General features: G+C 41.7%; 1 protein-coding gene across 3 annotated transcripts in view; it reads left to right on the forward strand.

Moving 5' to 3' along the window:
* The window catches only part of crtc1b (CREB regulated transcription coactivator 1b), an 18,880-nt gene extending 2,774 nt beyond the window's left edge, over window positions 1-16,106 (forward strand). Inside the window, exons 2-14 of one of the 3 annotated variants that reach the window (XM_074634654.1) lie at window positions 627-743; window positions 1,250-1,375; window positions 2,984-3,045; window positions 3,319-3,413; window positions 3,906-3,991; window positions 4,090-4,133; window positions 4,855-5,078; window positions 5,938-6,089; window positions 6,467-6,703; window positions 8,552-8,638; window positions 11,259-11,345; window positions 11,435-11,609; window positions 13,637-16,106. In XM_074634654.1, the coding sequence (XP_074490755.1) occupies window positions 627-743; window positions 1,250-1,375; window positions 2,984-3,045; window positions 3,319-3,413; window positions 3,906-3,991; window positions 4,090-4,133; window positions 4,855-5,078; window positions 5,938-6,089; window positions 6,467-6,703; window positions 8,552-8,638; window positions 11,259-11,345; window positions 11,435-11,609; window positions 13,637-13,662 (1,518 nt within the window). In that variant the 3' untranslated portion in view covers window positions 13,663-16,106. The remainder of the gene's footprint in view (window positions 1-626; window positions 744-1,249; window positions 1,376-2,983; window positions 3,046-3,318; window positions 3,414-3,905; window positions 3,992-4,089; window positions 4,134-4,854; window positions 5,079-5,937; window positions 6,090-6,466; window positions 6,704-8,551; window positions 8,639-11,258; window positions 11,346-11,434; window positions 11,610-13,636) is intronic. The other 2 variants (XM_074634655.1, XM_074634653.1) reach the window with 2 other exon arrangements.
* Window positions 16,107-16,506: the final 400 nt, after the last annotated feature.

Consider the following 16,506-nt stretch of genomic DNA (forward strand, 5'->3'; position numbering starts at 1 on the left):
AACCACAGAAGGAGGAACATCTTGTTGCCAGGAAATGTTTGGGCTAATTGTTAGCCCGATTGCTGGAAATGATGCCCACTTACCACACGATGCATCACTGTAAACCTGAGCTGTACTGTCATTTACTGCAAAGGAAAAAAACAAAGTTAACTAGTCAGTTTTGTGGTCTCTGCCAGATTTCTTTGTGTTGCCATCCAAACATCAATCCACTGCATTTTGTTCAGATCATCAACTTCATTATTGGTAAAAGAGGTCTTCCATCACAGTGTTTTTGTAATAACATACATGACTTTTGTGACTGGTTTTGTATTACTACACGTGGCTAATGTACTCACCAGGTGTGTCACATGGAAAGACTGTAATCACACTAGCTGTCAGTCAGGTGTCAGTCACATCAGCTGATGTGATTTGTTTTTCTTTGCTATGAAAGCTGTTGTCTTCCTCTTGATTGTTCATGAAACAGCCAATCTGCCTGTCTCATCATGTTTCATCTGTCAATTAATGGACTCATTAATCTTTCATTTCACCACTGTCGACCGGCAGACATCATTCATTTTTAGCATCACTTTATTTGTGAATCAGATCAATCATTCACTCATGCTTTCATGCAATTTTACTTTGCACAGTTGCAGTTACAGAAGACCCAGTATTTGCAACTAGGGCAGAATCGTGGACAGTACTATGGAGGCTCACTGCCCAATGTCAATCAGATTGGAAATGGCAACATTGACCTGCCTTTTCAGGTGAGCCCTTAGCCTCTCTCGGCTGGTAAATCAATGGTTTGTTCTCGATCAGTGTACCTTTTTTAGCTGTTGGTGATAATATTGGACATACAAAGGTTGCAGTTATCTGTAGTATTCGTGAAAGATTGGCTCAAAACAGAAGTCTGCAGGCTTAGCCTTGCCTAAAGTGTTCAGAAATGAGCTGCTGGTCAGAGCTGCATAGTCGGACCAGGTTTTATCACGGTTCAGGAGCGAAAGGAAGCCAGAAGTGTGTAATACAAGGTATACCAGTTCTACCCTGCAGTGTAATTTGGTTCCTAAATTTCAAAGTATATCATTGCTTGTCATGGCTTTCCATCTTTAAATACATTTGCCAACTCGAGCATCAGTATGGGGGGCCCATGGCTTGACTCATTTTGAAAAGAACACATTTGCACCATTAATCCTAAGACATTATCCTAAGAGGTAGTTTTGTTGTGTAAGTAAGCCGTTTCGCTGGCCTCATTCACTTGCTGTGTTCACTCTAGAACTCGGTGCTGGATACCAGTCGGACAACTCGGCACCACGGGCTGGTGGAGCGGGTTTACCGTGACCGGAACCGCATCACGTCTCCTCACCGCCGGCCGCTGTCAGTCGACAAACATGGACGCCAGATATCCTTTTTTTGTTTATCTGTGGCAGCATTTGGTGTAGGATGTTTTGACTGCATTCATTGTTGCTTTGAGGCTTCAGAGGCTGCTTGAACATCGTTCTGAAGGCTTCCAACTTCAGTCTGTTGTAATTAAGTTAGCATGTTTACAGACGTAACATTTTCAGTGTCTGGTTTAGTACTCCTCTTCTAGCGTTGCTATAATTTACTGGGAACCCAAAATGCTCAAAGCCAGAAATACAATGAAATTTCATGTTATTTTTATAGTTGGAATGACAAACTCAAGCTTGAATTCATACTTGGTGCTCTAAATTATATGGGAAGCTGACTACCATATGTTAACTCTCAAAGTGGGGTCCGGGAACCCCCAGGGGTCCGTGGCACTCCGCCCGGGGACTGTGAAAAGTTTCAGATTAATTAATTTAAATCATAATGATATGATATGATTTTTTTTTTTTTATTATTTATTTATTTATTTTTAACAAAAAGCTTCATAGTTCAACAAATAATATTTAGATTTTGAAATCTACGGTAGAATAGTTGATAAATTATTAGGGATGCACGGATACCACGTCGGATATTGGGCCGATACTGACTCAAATAGCTTGATCGGATATCTGTGACAATGGGCCTGATCTATTCAATTCAGTTCTATGTTTATGTACTATATACATAATATACTGGAATTTCAATTATTTTTTAAGATGTGACTAATTTGTTGCTGCGTTAAAAGGGTTTACACTTGAATGTAATTCCTGTTAATTTTTAAGATTTTTTACCAAGTTGCTGGTGTACGATTTACAATTCAGTAAATGTATATCTATGTATTTAGTTGTTACATTTGTTTTACAAAGTTAGGAAACATAATGCCACTTTACAGATAAAAGAATGATCCCAGTCATTTCCACACGGGGAGGCATACAGCATACTTATTAATCGATACTCGGTATTTACCGATACCCAAAGCCCAGGTATCGCTATCTGTATCGGGATTGAAAAAGACAGATCAGTGCATCCCTATAAATTACGCTTACTAGGAGAAACCTTTGACACGTTTACCTGTGAAAACATAGTCTGTAATTAAAACTTAGTACACTAAATACACCCTTAAACTGAAACAAGTCATGTCCCAAATGGATTTAAAAAGAATGAATAAAAATAATGAACATTTGAGACCTCATGCTGAAACAGTGTACATTTGCCTGATTCACACACGGTTGTTTCTCAGTTTTATTCATAAGGCTAACACATAACAAGAACCACCAGATGTGGTGATAGAAAGAGGAGAAGCCATGAACCATAGCTCTGCATTGTTCAACAGATTTTGAACAAAGGGTGAGGCGAATTGTTCATTTCACTACATGTATTGAGAGCCTGATATTAAATGATACAATGCAATACTGTCAGTGTATTGTTACACTCCTGTTGACAAGGTTATTCTTAGAAATATATTGAATAACAAGACAAGTAATTGGATCTCAATAACACTTGCATGTGGTCATTTATTATGTAGCAGGTCTATTAGGTTGAATCAGCTGACAGACATTAAAGTATGGATTAGCTGAGATCCATTTTTCATCCCCTCTACTTTATACGCCTTAACTAGATTCACATTGACAGCTGTCCTTACAGCTCAGTTTACCTCTCCCCACCACCAGACACTAGCTGGAGAAGGTAAGCCACCTCCCCTTGTCTATTTGCCAAAAATGATAACTAGGACACACAACCAGACACCACTCAATTACAGAAATTAAATGACATGATTCTGTGCATTTGTGTTGGTAACTCAACCAACATAAAGAAGATATTAAGCTGCATGATGGCAAATATAAAGGTCTGTAACAGAATGTGGTTCTTCGTGGATGTGATGCTGTAGAATTGGCTCTCTGCCAGTGTTGGGGATTTAGCGGCGATTTCGCTGACATCTCATCTTTCTAACACATACAGGACAAACTCGGACTCCGCCTTACACCAGAGCGCCATGAATCCGAAGCCCCAGGAGGTGTTTGCAGGGGGATCACAGGAGCTGCAGCCTAAACGAGGTAATGGAATATCCAGTTACAAAGACACAGAGACGCTTTTATTTATTAATGTACTAATGCGGGCGGCAAACTTTAAATGACATCAAAAGTGTTGATGTCACAAAGAAGTAGATCTAGAGTCTTGATGAAATATTTATGGAGTAAATGGATACTGATCCGGGACAAAGAACTGCTTCAGCATGCTGCTACAGTACAAAACATCTCTGAATGGAGCTGACTCGGGGTGATCTGGAGACGAGGATCAATAATTCACTGATTATCCATGGATATGTCTTTTTATGTGTGAGGCTCTCATATAATGAAGCCAACATTGGCTGGCATCCACTCAGTCTGTCTGGTGGTCACCTTGCTATTTTTAGACACTGAAATCTAGTGCACACCACAGCACTATATCCTGCTCGACTGGCTCGGGTATTGATGACTCATTTCTTGCACTATTGTTATGCATTCTGTGATAGCAAAGCAACTGTGTCTTGCTGTTTCACTAATTAGTACTGCTGCTAACAGTGCCTGGGACGGAGTCGTCGGAGTCAAATGCAGACGAGGATGCGCAGACACAGTTGTGGGATGATGAGAAGGTATTGATGGGAAAGGGAAGGGCTAACAAGGTATACACGTTTTACGATACATATAAATCACGTCAGATTTACGGCTCGTTGTTCCGTTTTCTCCTCAGGATGATTCATCAAATCCCAACACATGTGATGTCCCGGGAATCAAGTGAGTGGTTTATTGTTCTTCACAGTGAAACACCACTGGAGTATAGCAGCCTGTCAGTCACACAGCCATAAATAAGTCATACTGTAAGTGCACTGATACAAGACAGCTGGTCTAGATACACTGGAAACATGCCGGGAAAGCACTTTAACCTCTTTAACCACTTTAGCCTCTAGTACTGCAGGAAGTAGTTATTATGGTGGTAATGCCACAATTGATAAACATCCCAGTAAAAACCAAAAGGGTGCTGATCATGGTAGGGATTTCACGAGAACCGATACTTCGGTACCAAGTCGATGCCAAAATTCTGAAAACGTGACAGTACTCGTTTTTCTACAGTACAGCAGATACCGTAGGTACCATCAGGGCTTAAGACTAACGGTGAGACTCTTGAATAAATCCAGTTGTTTGAAGGAGATGTTTTCACAGCAATATAAAATAGATAATAGAGGGAATTATGACCTGTTCAACTTCCTAACAAAAAACAGTATGCAAACAGTAACAAAGGAGTGTATGGTGAAGTACATGGGATTTATTGTTTTACTTTTGTTTTTTACCGTGGTGTCGAATACCAAGAATCTTGGAATTTCACGAATTGACTACTAAATTTCTGGTATTGTAACATCCCTAGATTAGGGCAAGACCGTTATTCGGGAGTAGTAGTCAGAAGTAGGGTGATATGAGAGTGGCTTTTTTCCTGTCTGACAGAACTTGTGTCTTTTAGTATATTCCCGTCACCAGACCAGGAGTTGAACCCGTCTTTGCTCCCAGCTGCACACAACACCGGTGGTTCGCTGCCTGACCTGACTAACATCCAGTTCCCTCCTCCGCTGTCCACCCCGCTGGACCCCGAGGACACCGTGGCCTTCCCCTCCCTCAGCTCGTCCAACAGCACGGGCAGCCTGACCACCAACCTCACCCACCTGGGCATCAGTGCTGCCAGCCATGGTAACAGTTACTATTTGAAAACAGTAGAACTTTAGTAAAAACAAGTAGATATCAAAGCTAGAGGTGGCGGATATAACATTGATCGAGGAAGGTTTGGCCTTTTTGATTTGACGATCAGTTTGGCTCAACAGCGTCAATTAGTCACTGAATACTTGATGTGGAAAATCCCTAACCGCCATGTAAGAGTTGTAAAACGTGTGGAGATTGATTAATGTGATTTTTACATGTATTTTTCATCCCACACATACAGTACAGGCATCAAAATATACATTTTAAAGCTTCAGTAGGCAACAGGGATTCACAGGCTAGATTTTCTAAAGCCTGAAAACAGAGCCATGAGGAGGTGCAGAAGTCTAGTTTTCTCTCAGAACACTTGAATAACAATATGCTGGAAGGTTATTATGGAATTTTTTCCCAATGATGCCAAAAATATACTACGTACTGAAGCTTTAAGTCGGGATAATTTTAAGCATTTTGCGATATGCTGAGTATTACAATAAGATATATTGCAATTTATTACCTTTTTTTAACTGCAAATTATGCAGATTTCAGCCGCTGTAGTTAATTGATGGAAAAATTATTTCTGTTTATTTAGGCCATAATCTATTAGCTTTTAGGTAGCTCATGTTCGAGTCTTTGTGGACTAGGCTGAAAAAACTTTGTTTTTGCATTTTTTATGTGTTTGTTCAGAAATCAATATTAAACTTCTGTTGAAGTTCTTTCCTTGAAGTGGTGTCAGTCTTCTTCTTAAAATTGCTGATTGTTTTGTGTTTTTACTTAACAGTATTTAGTTGATTTGAGTTGAGTGGGATACAAAGAAACCTTTCATGTGTACTCTATTTTGTTTTTTCCTCGCCAGGTCTCCCCACCTCCTCTCAGCCCAACATGACTGTAACGTCTCAGCGCCGGCAACCACCCGTGGTGCCGCTCACCCTCACCTCTGACCTCCATCTCCAACAGTCCCCGCAGCAGCTTTCACCCACCCTCTCCTCACCCATTAACATCACGCAGGTAAGGCTCGGCTCTGCTCGGCTCCGCTAACTTAAAGTTAAAGCTTTGCAGTTTTTGTTTGCTGCACTCCACTGTAACATGGTCTGGGTGGCCATTCACAATACTGGAACTGGTTTGGCTGTTATCCCCATACAGCTGGCTGAAGAAAGTAGTCAACAACTGCCTATTTTTACCCAACTATGTCTCCACACGATTAGCTATGGTCCATAAAATGCGGTTTTGGTGGTGTTTTTTACAGTGGAACAGTGCTACATGCTACATGCTAACGCATCCTGTCACTAGGGGGCCGAAGAGCTGAAATAATCCTCCAGTAAATTCAACATATGTCACATTTTATGGGTCTAGCCTAAACCGAGTCCATGCTTTTCTTTCTTCAGGTCTTGCAAACAGAGTCGTTGACCCTGGAGCAGCAGCTCTCCCAGTTCCCACTGTTCAACCAGCTGACGGCTCAGGCCCAGGCTCAGTTGCTGAATGATCTCCAGAAGCAGCAGCAGGCCCTGCCGCAGGGCATCCAGCTCATCACCTTACCAACTCTGGGCTCCCCTGGTACCACTGCCAGCAGCCCCTCCCCAGACGGCCAGAGCCAGACCACCGCCAGCATCAGTATCGGCTCGGTAAGAAACCAGGAAGTCTAGTCACAAAGTGGAAGCAGAGATAACGATTAATTTGAAATGACATTGACACAGCCATTTTGCCTACTATTAAGCTTCTATTCAATTTGCCACTCTATTGTTCCGACAGTTCTTCAGCTACACAGAAAACATCCCTGGAAATATCTTCACATCCTTTTATGCTACTGGGCTTTGACACTGATTTGTCATTTTGTTGAATAACTCAACTTATTAGGAGAAATACAGTATATCGTTACTCTTGACGACCAGATAATTATGCCTTTTTACTTCAGTTACCTTCAAAGCAGAGCATTTTATTACCTGTGTTATATTCTCATTAATGAAGATTCATGCAGGTCCTTTAAAGCTGACTAACCCTGTTCAGGCCTGGCTTTAACATGTGTCTTAGGTGATCCGATCATGAGTGGACAGCTCTAAGTACAGGTGTGAACGCATTGAGGACGCATTGAGATCAGATCGCTCAGACCACATTCAGAGTGGCTTCTTTCATTCTTTTAGCAGTGTGTACGCAAATGTGTCCTGGGCCACATTAAGGACCGCCTACTTAACTGACATCCTGCTTGGATCCGCAGGGTCTCACTGCGCTCCTCATGTGAATAGACAGGCAGACACGAGCCTCGCGGAATGAAACGGCTTCTGTACACGACTGTATTCTGTTGGTACAACTGTATTTTTTTATATAGCAACATATATATATTTATATTATTTATATTTACCAAAATTTAGTGCAAGTTTGGAGCGTTATTTAGCCCCCTCAGCGACAAGCTAGTATGACATAGTTGGTACCAATGATTCCTTAGGTTTTCTAGTTTCATATGATGCCAGTATCTTCACTCTAGCTTTAAAACTGAGCCCGCGACAACCTCCGAAAGATTGATTGCGTTGATGCGTTAAAGAAATTAGTGGCGTTAAATCAAATTAGCGTTGACAAGTTATCGTGTTAACTTTGACAGCCCTAATTAAAATATATCTTATCTATATGCTACATATCTACAGACTATCACACTAGGCACGGAGAGTTCATTATTTTCATACTGTCGGTGATGTGTCGGTGTTTTTCTTCCGGTGCTCCGTCTGCACAGAGCTGACACCGACCCGCACGCTCTCATCTCCGGCTCTGAAGCTCTGAACGCCGCTGTTGCCTGGCAAATGCGTTGGGGTCAGCGGCACAAAGGTCCCTGGGGACTGCCAGTAGCCAATAGCTTTAAATTGTTAGAATAAAATGTACTCAAATTCACAAATATGTTGGATATTACTGCTGACATTCCTGTAATATTACGTCACGACATCTGCTGTACTAGCCATGTGTTTACTACGTGTTTATTTGCATATATAGCGGGGAAGTAAGATCCGATCAAGTGGTCACTGGAGACGCATTCTAATGCCAGGTGTGAACAGACGTACTTATTGTTGTCCGCTTGTGATCGGATCACCCAAGACGCATGTTAATGCCAGGTCTGAACAGGGCTAAATTCTTCTCACTATTTGGCATTTTCTGTTATTTTGTCAGCTTTTGTTTGGGTTAATGTTCAGATGTACAGTAGTTGGTTGAATTTGTGTGTACTGAAGCAAGAAACTGGCTGATATAAGCTTATAAGATGCAGAAATACAACACTTTAACTTTACTTTTTAACTAGAGAAGGACCAGCAGATTTTTTTATTTCAGCCAGCCACAGAGTGGTCCAACAGTTTATGGTGACTGGTAATATTTCCCACCTATACACACTATACATAATGAGAAGAGCCAAGGCCCTCCCACATCCCGTCCTTTGAGATTTGTGTGTGACAGGCATGAAGCGTAGTGCTAGCTAACCCTCTTCCCTCCAACAGTACCGCAATCAGACTGGCTCACCAGCCACTCAGTCTCCAACCTCCCCAGTCTCCAATCAAGGCTTCTCCCCCGGCGGCTCGCCTCAAGTAAGGGCCCACCCACCGAGCTAGCTGCTGTCTGGGGAAGGGCTTTGCGCCTGGGGGAAAGCTAATTGTAGATGAGTTTAGGCTGCTTTTCATCCTCTGTAACAGCAGTTAACCACTCATGGTGTCAACAGCCGCATAACTCATTTCTTCATCACCACTGTCACTCTTCACTGTGTGCATGACAACATGGCGATAGTTTGTTGATGGAAGCCCTGACCTGTTGTTAGACTTAAAATGTTAATCTGTCAGCGAGCAAAATTCAAGTCTTTTTAGTGCACCACACCAGATTGAGATACTTTTCTCATATGGATGAGCTGCAGTGTCATGAGAAGGGGTCTGAGATTGTTCGCCTCCCGTTTTGTTCCTCCTGAAAGAGAAAATGTTTTCTCTAAATGGCATTCAGCAGCACTGGAAATTATGAAGCATACTAAGCTTTATATTGCTTAAATTTAAATACTCCTGCCATACTACTTTGATACTGTGACACTTCATTATCATCAGTCAGACTCAATGGTGACATTAGCCATTTGTATTTTATGAGGCAAGAACTCCTGAGCTGCTAGTTGGAGTATAGAAATGAAACTCACTAAACTCAGTTTACATCTGCTATTCACATACACACAAACAACATATCTCTCCACTGGGAGAAAGTCATCAGAGCTTCATCCCGACTTCAGTAAAACATTCGTCATAAAGGCAAAGACAGCTGGTATGCGTTGTGATACATTTCCTTCCACATAAGACATTTGCAAAGCAGATGTTTTAGTATTTCATAGGGGTGGGAATCACCAGAGGCCCAACGATGCGATATTATCACAATACTTAAGTCACGCTGCGATCTTATTGCGATTTTAAACATTTTGCGATATGCTGAGTATTGTGATAAGATACAGTGCCTTTTCTTACATATTTCAAACTGCAAATTATGCAGTTGATCAACCTCTGTTTTATCTGAGAAGATACAGTTTTCATTCACATATCTTCAGGTCAGAGGTCAAGGGACCCCTTTGAAAATGGCCATGCCAGTTCTTCCTCAACAAATTTAGCAAAGAGCATTATTTAGCGTTCTTCTTGACAAGCTAACATGACACGATTGGTACAGATCGATTTGGATTGAGTTTTCTAGTTTCATTTTATACCAGTATCTTCACTCCAGCTTCAAGACTGAGCCCGCTACAACCTCTGAAAGACAGAACAGCGTCCGTCAGATTATTAAAAGGTTCATAGTTTTTATAATAAAAGATTGATACTTGATGTCTCTTCATCAATTTTTACCCCCCCACCCCTAATAATTCAAATCCAGCATTGTTTATCTCCATGATTACGAGCTTGAAGCCGTCGTCTTCTTCTTCACTGTCTTTGCTTCATATCTTGGCTTGTTACTGCCACTTTCAGATCAGTAGAATAATGTGAAGCAATTGGCAGAAATGTGCATGGCGTCAGAAGACTTCATGTGCGTCTACGTGCACGAGAACCATAGCGGGGACACACTCATAGAAAAACGTCTCTATATCTCTATTAGAGGTCAAAACCTCTTTAAAGTGAGAATCAGCTAATTCATGTATGAGAGGGGAAACAAATAAAATGTATACTTTAAAGGTACAGGTCAAATATAAACCCGTCTAAAGTCTTGGCTTTCGGGCACTGATTGAGTCACCTCTGGCGCATCAGTGACTAAATGCTTAGACTGGGACTCCACCACTAAAAAAATGCCACTCACACAGTGTTGGTGCTTTTCTCATTGCAAGAATATTTTCAAGGAAAATTCTAGCATTTGTCAAGCTGGGCAGTTCTCATGTTTTTTTGTCTATTGTGACAACCTGGAAAATGACATTTTACTCGCCACCCCTGTTGTTGAGACTTAGATAACACTAACTCAGTTTTGAGTTGCTACAACTTTCCAAAAAAATCATCTCAAACGGTCTTAGGTTCAGATTGAAAACCGCATAGCAAAGTGGATCCAATACATCCAGTAACATTGATCTACCTACTGTGGATACGCTACGCTACACAGTTCGGTCCAACAGTTGCTCAAAAACATACGTTTCTGTTGAACTGAAGCCGTTTGGAAAGCTGTTGAGGTCCACGTTTGTCAAATCGCTACAGCAGAGGTGGTGAGTTAAGTGCTAGCGTGACTGACATAATGGACAAAAATATCAGAATAACACTCAGGTTGACAAATACCAGAATACACCTTTTTCAACAAGTTGATTTGTGTCATAGTGAACAGGGCTGCCGCGGTCAACACATCTGTTGTGTGTCCTATCCACAGGGACGGGACAGACAACCACATGTTCATATTTCCATTTCATATCTTAGTATTTTGGATTTTGTTTTTGTCATTTTACAATTATTTGGTGTCAAAGAGCACCACGTTTTCATGTTTTTCTAGTGTGTCAATAGCCTCCTATTTTTGTCTCTGAACCGCGACAGCCCTGATCATGAAAACCATTTGCTTTGGTCGCTGCTCAGTCTAACAGTTGTGTGTTTTGCTTGTGTTTTCTGTTATTCCATCGCTGAAATGTAACTCACCTTCTGGCTAATTCTCTTTTTGTGTTTTAATTGTAGCTGCTTTCTTGACATTTGTTCTGACGTCTGTGGCTTACTTCTCTTCTTCCAGCACATTCCCGTGGTGGGCAGCATATTTGGCGACTCCTTCTATGATCAGCAGATGGCATTGAGGCAGACCAATGCCCTTTCTCACCAGGTGACTCAGAGCACACAAACAATGAGCAGCGATGACAGACATGTTTTCCTCAGAAAGTCCCTGACTGTTAATATTCTCTACTTTTTCAGCTGGAGCAGTTCAACATGATCGAGAACCCCATCAGCTCCTCCAGCCTTTACAACCAGTGCTCCACCCTCAACTACACACAGGCAGCCATGATGGGCCTCACCGGGAGCAGCCTGCAGGACTCGCAGCAACTTAGCTACAGTAACCACGGCAACATCCCCAACATCATCCTAACAGGTAGCGACACCACAAGTCCATCAGAAACACTTTTACCTTATTGTATTTGTGTTTGACCACGATCACTCATTTAAACACAGCTGTGTTTCTCTGTAGTTTCCAGTTTGGATGCATTTTACTGGGGAGGGAAGTCTTTCCAAACATTTCAAATGGTGGTATTTAATATTTCTTTTAACTGAAATAATATTGTTTTTAAGGAGATTTATTCTGGTTTATCTTGTAATAATTTGTCACAGCCCGGCTGTAGAAGTGTGACAACGGGAGACACACGGGCGTACTGAACAAATAAAGTGATTTATTAACCAAAACAATACTTAAAATTAAGCCAAAAGAATATATGGGAGGAATCTGTAGAGTCATTAGTGTAGGAAGTGGATGTGTGAAAATGTGCTGCATGGCTGTTGTGCTGTAAAAACAAGGAAAAAGAACCAAAAACCAAGGAACAGAGGGATGGTGTGCGAGGAGATCTGCCAGCCACTAGACTGCTGCATGCTCTGTCTTTTAAGCATGGAGCACACCAGGCCCAAGTGTGTCCATAAGCCACCAAAAGATCGCCCTAGCGCACAACATGGCCATGCGACCCTTGTGCGTAATACGCCTTCACATTAAGCTGTGAAAACAGTGGGGTTTTACCTTGTGGAGCAACGTTTGACTGACGGTTATGGCAATTCATTTTCTCTTGATGAGGCTTACTGAACTCAGTTGTCCATGGTCTGCTCGCGGTACGCATAACAGGAGCTGAGGACATCACAGGATACGACTGAAAACATTCAGGCTGTACTGAAAAACAAGAGGATGTCAGTACAGGTGGTGGAGGAACATCGGCCCAGACGCGACTACCAGCCAGACCATTTCCCAGAATGACAGCTTTGCCCTCAATCGGCAGCACAGGGCACACACCCATCCTGACCTCATTCTTCACCAGATCACAGTCATAAGCAACAATGTATGCAGAGGAACTGGAAACACCTCCATCCTTATACCACGGGACAATACAAAGTCACCAGTATTGCTCTCTTGAGAGAGCGGCAGAACTAATCCCAAAACAAAGGAATCCAAGGAACCAGTATCCCTCAAGATTTTAACTGGTACGTTGGGAGTCCTGCAAGGCTGCCTCGTCTCAAGTAGCTGTGAAAGCAGGTACTCGGGGTAAGCTTTCAGTACCTGCTTCACATCTACCTGACCACAAGACATAGCAGAACTAGACACATTGCGAATAGATGCAGCCAGCGCGGTAGATCTACAGTCACATCCCCATTATGCTTGTTCTTTGCTCTTATATCAGAACATTCAGCTTTCCAGTGCCCCTTTTCCTTACAATAATTACATACTTCGGCATCAGATTGTCCCCCTGACAACCGTTCTGGCCTGGCAGGCCAGTCATCTGACCACTTCCCCGAACTCACTTTAACATCATCACAGACATGGGACTCAAAGTCAACCTTGTGCGCCAGGACATTCTCATCTGCAAGCGCAGCAGCCTCGGCAGCAGTTTTGAATTGACATTCATTAATACAGGGAGCAAGGTTGCTCGGAAGAGAATTTTTAAAAACCATTAAATTGTACAAGTCATGAAAAGTTTTAACTTCGAGAGCCTTACACCACAGATTAAAGTGAGTACCTAACTCCCTGGCAAACTCCATATGCGTCTGCTTACCCGACTTTTCCCACGTTCTGAACATTTACCTGTAAGCTTCTGGCACCAACTCTGCTGCTTTTAACACTGCAGCCTTGACCAAAGAGTAATTTTGGCTTTCACGGACAGGAAGGGAACAATACGCTACTTGAGGCTTGCCAGTTAAGACACACTGCAGCAGCAGTGCTCGCTCTGAATCAGGCCAATTTCTGCTGTCAGCTACACAAAAGTTTGGAAGCAGGCGCAAATTGCCAGCCACATCAAACCGTGAACACTCTGTATGCTAGTTACTGATGCTAGTTAAAACATGCAAATGACCTCCTTAAATGTAGTTTGAACCCGTGTAAAAATGTTCACATGATATTTGCCAAACCTGCGTTTTGTTTCTCAGATATCAGTACCCACTTCTCTCTCTGATGTCCCGTATCTCAGTCACAGGAGAGTCTCCGCCAAGCCTCTCAAAAGAGCTGACCAACTCTCTGGCGGGTGTTGGCGACGTCAGCTTCGACGCAGACTCTCAGTTCCCTCTGGACGAGCTGAAGATCGACCCGCTCACCCTGGACGGACTGCACATGCTCAACGACCCCGACATGGTGCTCGCTGACCCCGCCACCGAGGACACGTTCAGGATGGATAGGCTGTAACGCGAGAAGCTGACTGAGAACAAGAAGAAGAAAAAAAACACACTAACTTGTGAATGGAGAGAAGCAAAGGGCCGGATGAACCCTCTCCCTCGTTGCATGGCTGTCCAGCTGTCCGACCTCGCCCTCGACTCCGTGAAGCCCTTTGAAACGATGCGCCACCAAAAGACAACAGGGAAAAAGACATCCAGTGGCTTGCCGGGGAATGGCCTCGCTGTCGTTTTGAATGAGATTCGTCGCTCAGCGCTTTCGCTAGCCTGCTGTGTTTACAGTGTACCATTACATGCCACATATATTCCAAAAACGCACATTTGACTATTTCTTTTTTTTCTTTTCATATCCACTTTAATATTTATTTTGTTGATATTTGCTCGTAGCAGGAAGCTGCTAGGACATTGGGCTAAACCGTACCCGATATAACGGCTGTGTTAAAAAAAAGAAAAAGAAAAACACACCACAGCCGGTTTGCTTGTACCCTGCAATCAAATGAATCGGTTTTCCCATCATGCCGTAACGGCTTTCTATTTCACACTCAAAGCTTTATTTTTGACAACCAAATGTTATTTTCATCATGTACTGTTTGTTTTGATGTATTTACATGTTCTATTTATTTATTAAGTTAAAGATTTTATATTCCATTTCATAATTTAAATTTGATGCCAAAATGCTCTCTGTAGGCATAGTGTAAAATTGCACTGCTGTGATTTGTGTCTATTTATTAATTACTAACATATTTATATATGTGTTTGTTAAGCTACTTGGTTAATGAAGGAGTGCAAAACCTCCCCATAGTTGCTCTTTGGTGTTCGATGTGCCATTCTCTGATGTAGGACGTGGTAGACGTTGTCATGCTGCAGCCCAACGCTCAAATCTAAATCTCGTAGTTTTTAGCACCGCTCCAGAAAAACGCTGCGTGCTCCAGAAATGGGTTGGTTTTACGCCACTTGAATTAACTTTTTCTGAGAAAATCATCAGGTATTTCTATTTAACTAGAAAGCAAGAAAAACGCGTCCAAATTAATTTTCTGCCAGTGAAAAGCCAATATATATATATAAATATATATATATATATGTATATGTATATCCAGACTGGACTTCTTCTCAGTGAAGGAAGCCGTCTGTTTTTAAACACTAAAATCTTAAAAATCTTTTTAAGTCGTCACTGTGAAATCACCTGATTTTGCCTTACATGAGTATTCTACTGTTCTACTTAAGTGTCTAATGTGACAGCGTATTTTCGTAACTTATTGTAACATTTTCTTGTATTTGAGAGGAACTTAACTTTTGTTCAGTGATATATTTGTGGTTATGTTGTGTAAGGTTTGACAAATCAATGTACTGTATTTTGTATCGGTACAGTTTATAGCCAAATTGTTGATGTTTTTTAAAGTGGGGTAAAAAACAAAAAAAAACAACGAAGGATGGGTTTAAAGTGTTTTGAGAAGGAGTGCAATTATGGGGAGGCTTTTTGCTCCTTGACAGGGAAGCTCTAACAAAAACGCTAATGACCTTTCCCACAGAGGTCGTCAATAACACAAGCACCATGCAAAGTATAGGGACTTCAATGGTCGGTTGTTGGATATCTAACAGTATCGAAGCCTCCAAATGGGTGTTTTCATATGATGCAAACTTGCAATTTCAGAGATTATGAATATGAGGATATTTTTTATTGTAGAACGTCCGTTTACTCCGTTTAGTAAACTGGATAACGGCTACATAAAGGGTCTGTTTAAGAAAGAGTGAGTGTATTTATATATTTAGTATTGTATGCAATTGTTGCGAGATATCGGCCCCGCTCCATTCAGTGTTATAAACAACAAAAACGGTCACACCAACAATGGGGGATGTAGTAGTAGAGTCTAAAAATTGTTTACCGAACAAAATGTTTACACAAGTTTCATCTGAAAAATGTACATATTGATATCATCCAGTCTCCTTTTGCCAAAATGTGTGGAACAAATTGTGTCAAATTTCAATCTGCCTTGGCCTTTTGTCAGAGTTTCCCTGGGAGGTGTGTGTGTCGCTCTGTGGGATCATGTTTGGTATATTGTATTGTTCATGTACAGACGTGCTAATCATTTACTCAACCCCCTCCTCCCCCCTCCCCGAAAAGGAATCATGTTTGGTTAACTGCACACCTCTACAGTTCAGTACCATTTGTTTCAGTTGAAGTGTTTATTGTCTGCTGTAACCCTCCATCAATGCTTTTGTTTGCCTTCAACAGATCTGTGATTCCTATGCAAATGAGACACACACAAAACATATGACCCTTAAAGGAAAAATCCATCCGACGTTTTATTGTTTTACCACGTTCCACGAGTTGAGCTGGATTTATTTTTCTGAATCGGTAGCGGAAGCACGCTACTGATTCTAGGTAGCGATCGTTGATGGTGAAGACAGCTTTGAGTAATTTAAAGAAAGTCTCAATATCTTCCTCAATAACACATGACAGATTTATAGTGTAACCTAGCAAGGCCCTTTACAGCACACATCACAGTCCTCTCAGACATTATTGCTCTGTGTTATGAAGCCCCTTAAAGTCCCAAATGATTAGATCATAATACTTTTAATTTATCTAATTTATTCTCTTTCTGTCAGGGCTTTTCAAGCTCCTTACTCTT

This window comes from Sebastes fasciatus, chromosome 5, assembly GCF_043250625.1.
Source record: "Sebastes fasciatus isolate fSebFas1 chromosome 5, fSebFas1.pri, whole genome shotgun sequence".
Taxonomy (NCBI): Eukaryota; Metazoa; Chordata; class Actinopteri; order Perciformes; family Sebastidae; genus Sebastes; species Sebastes fasciatus.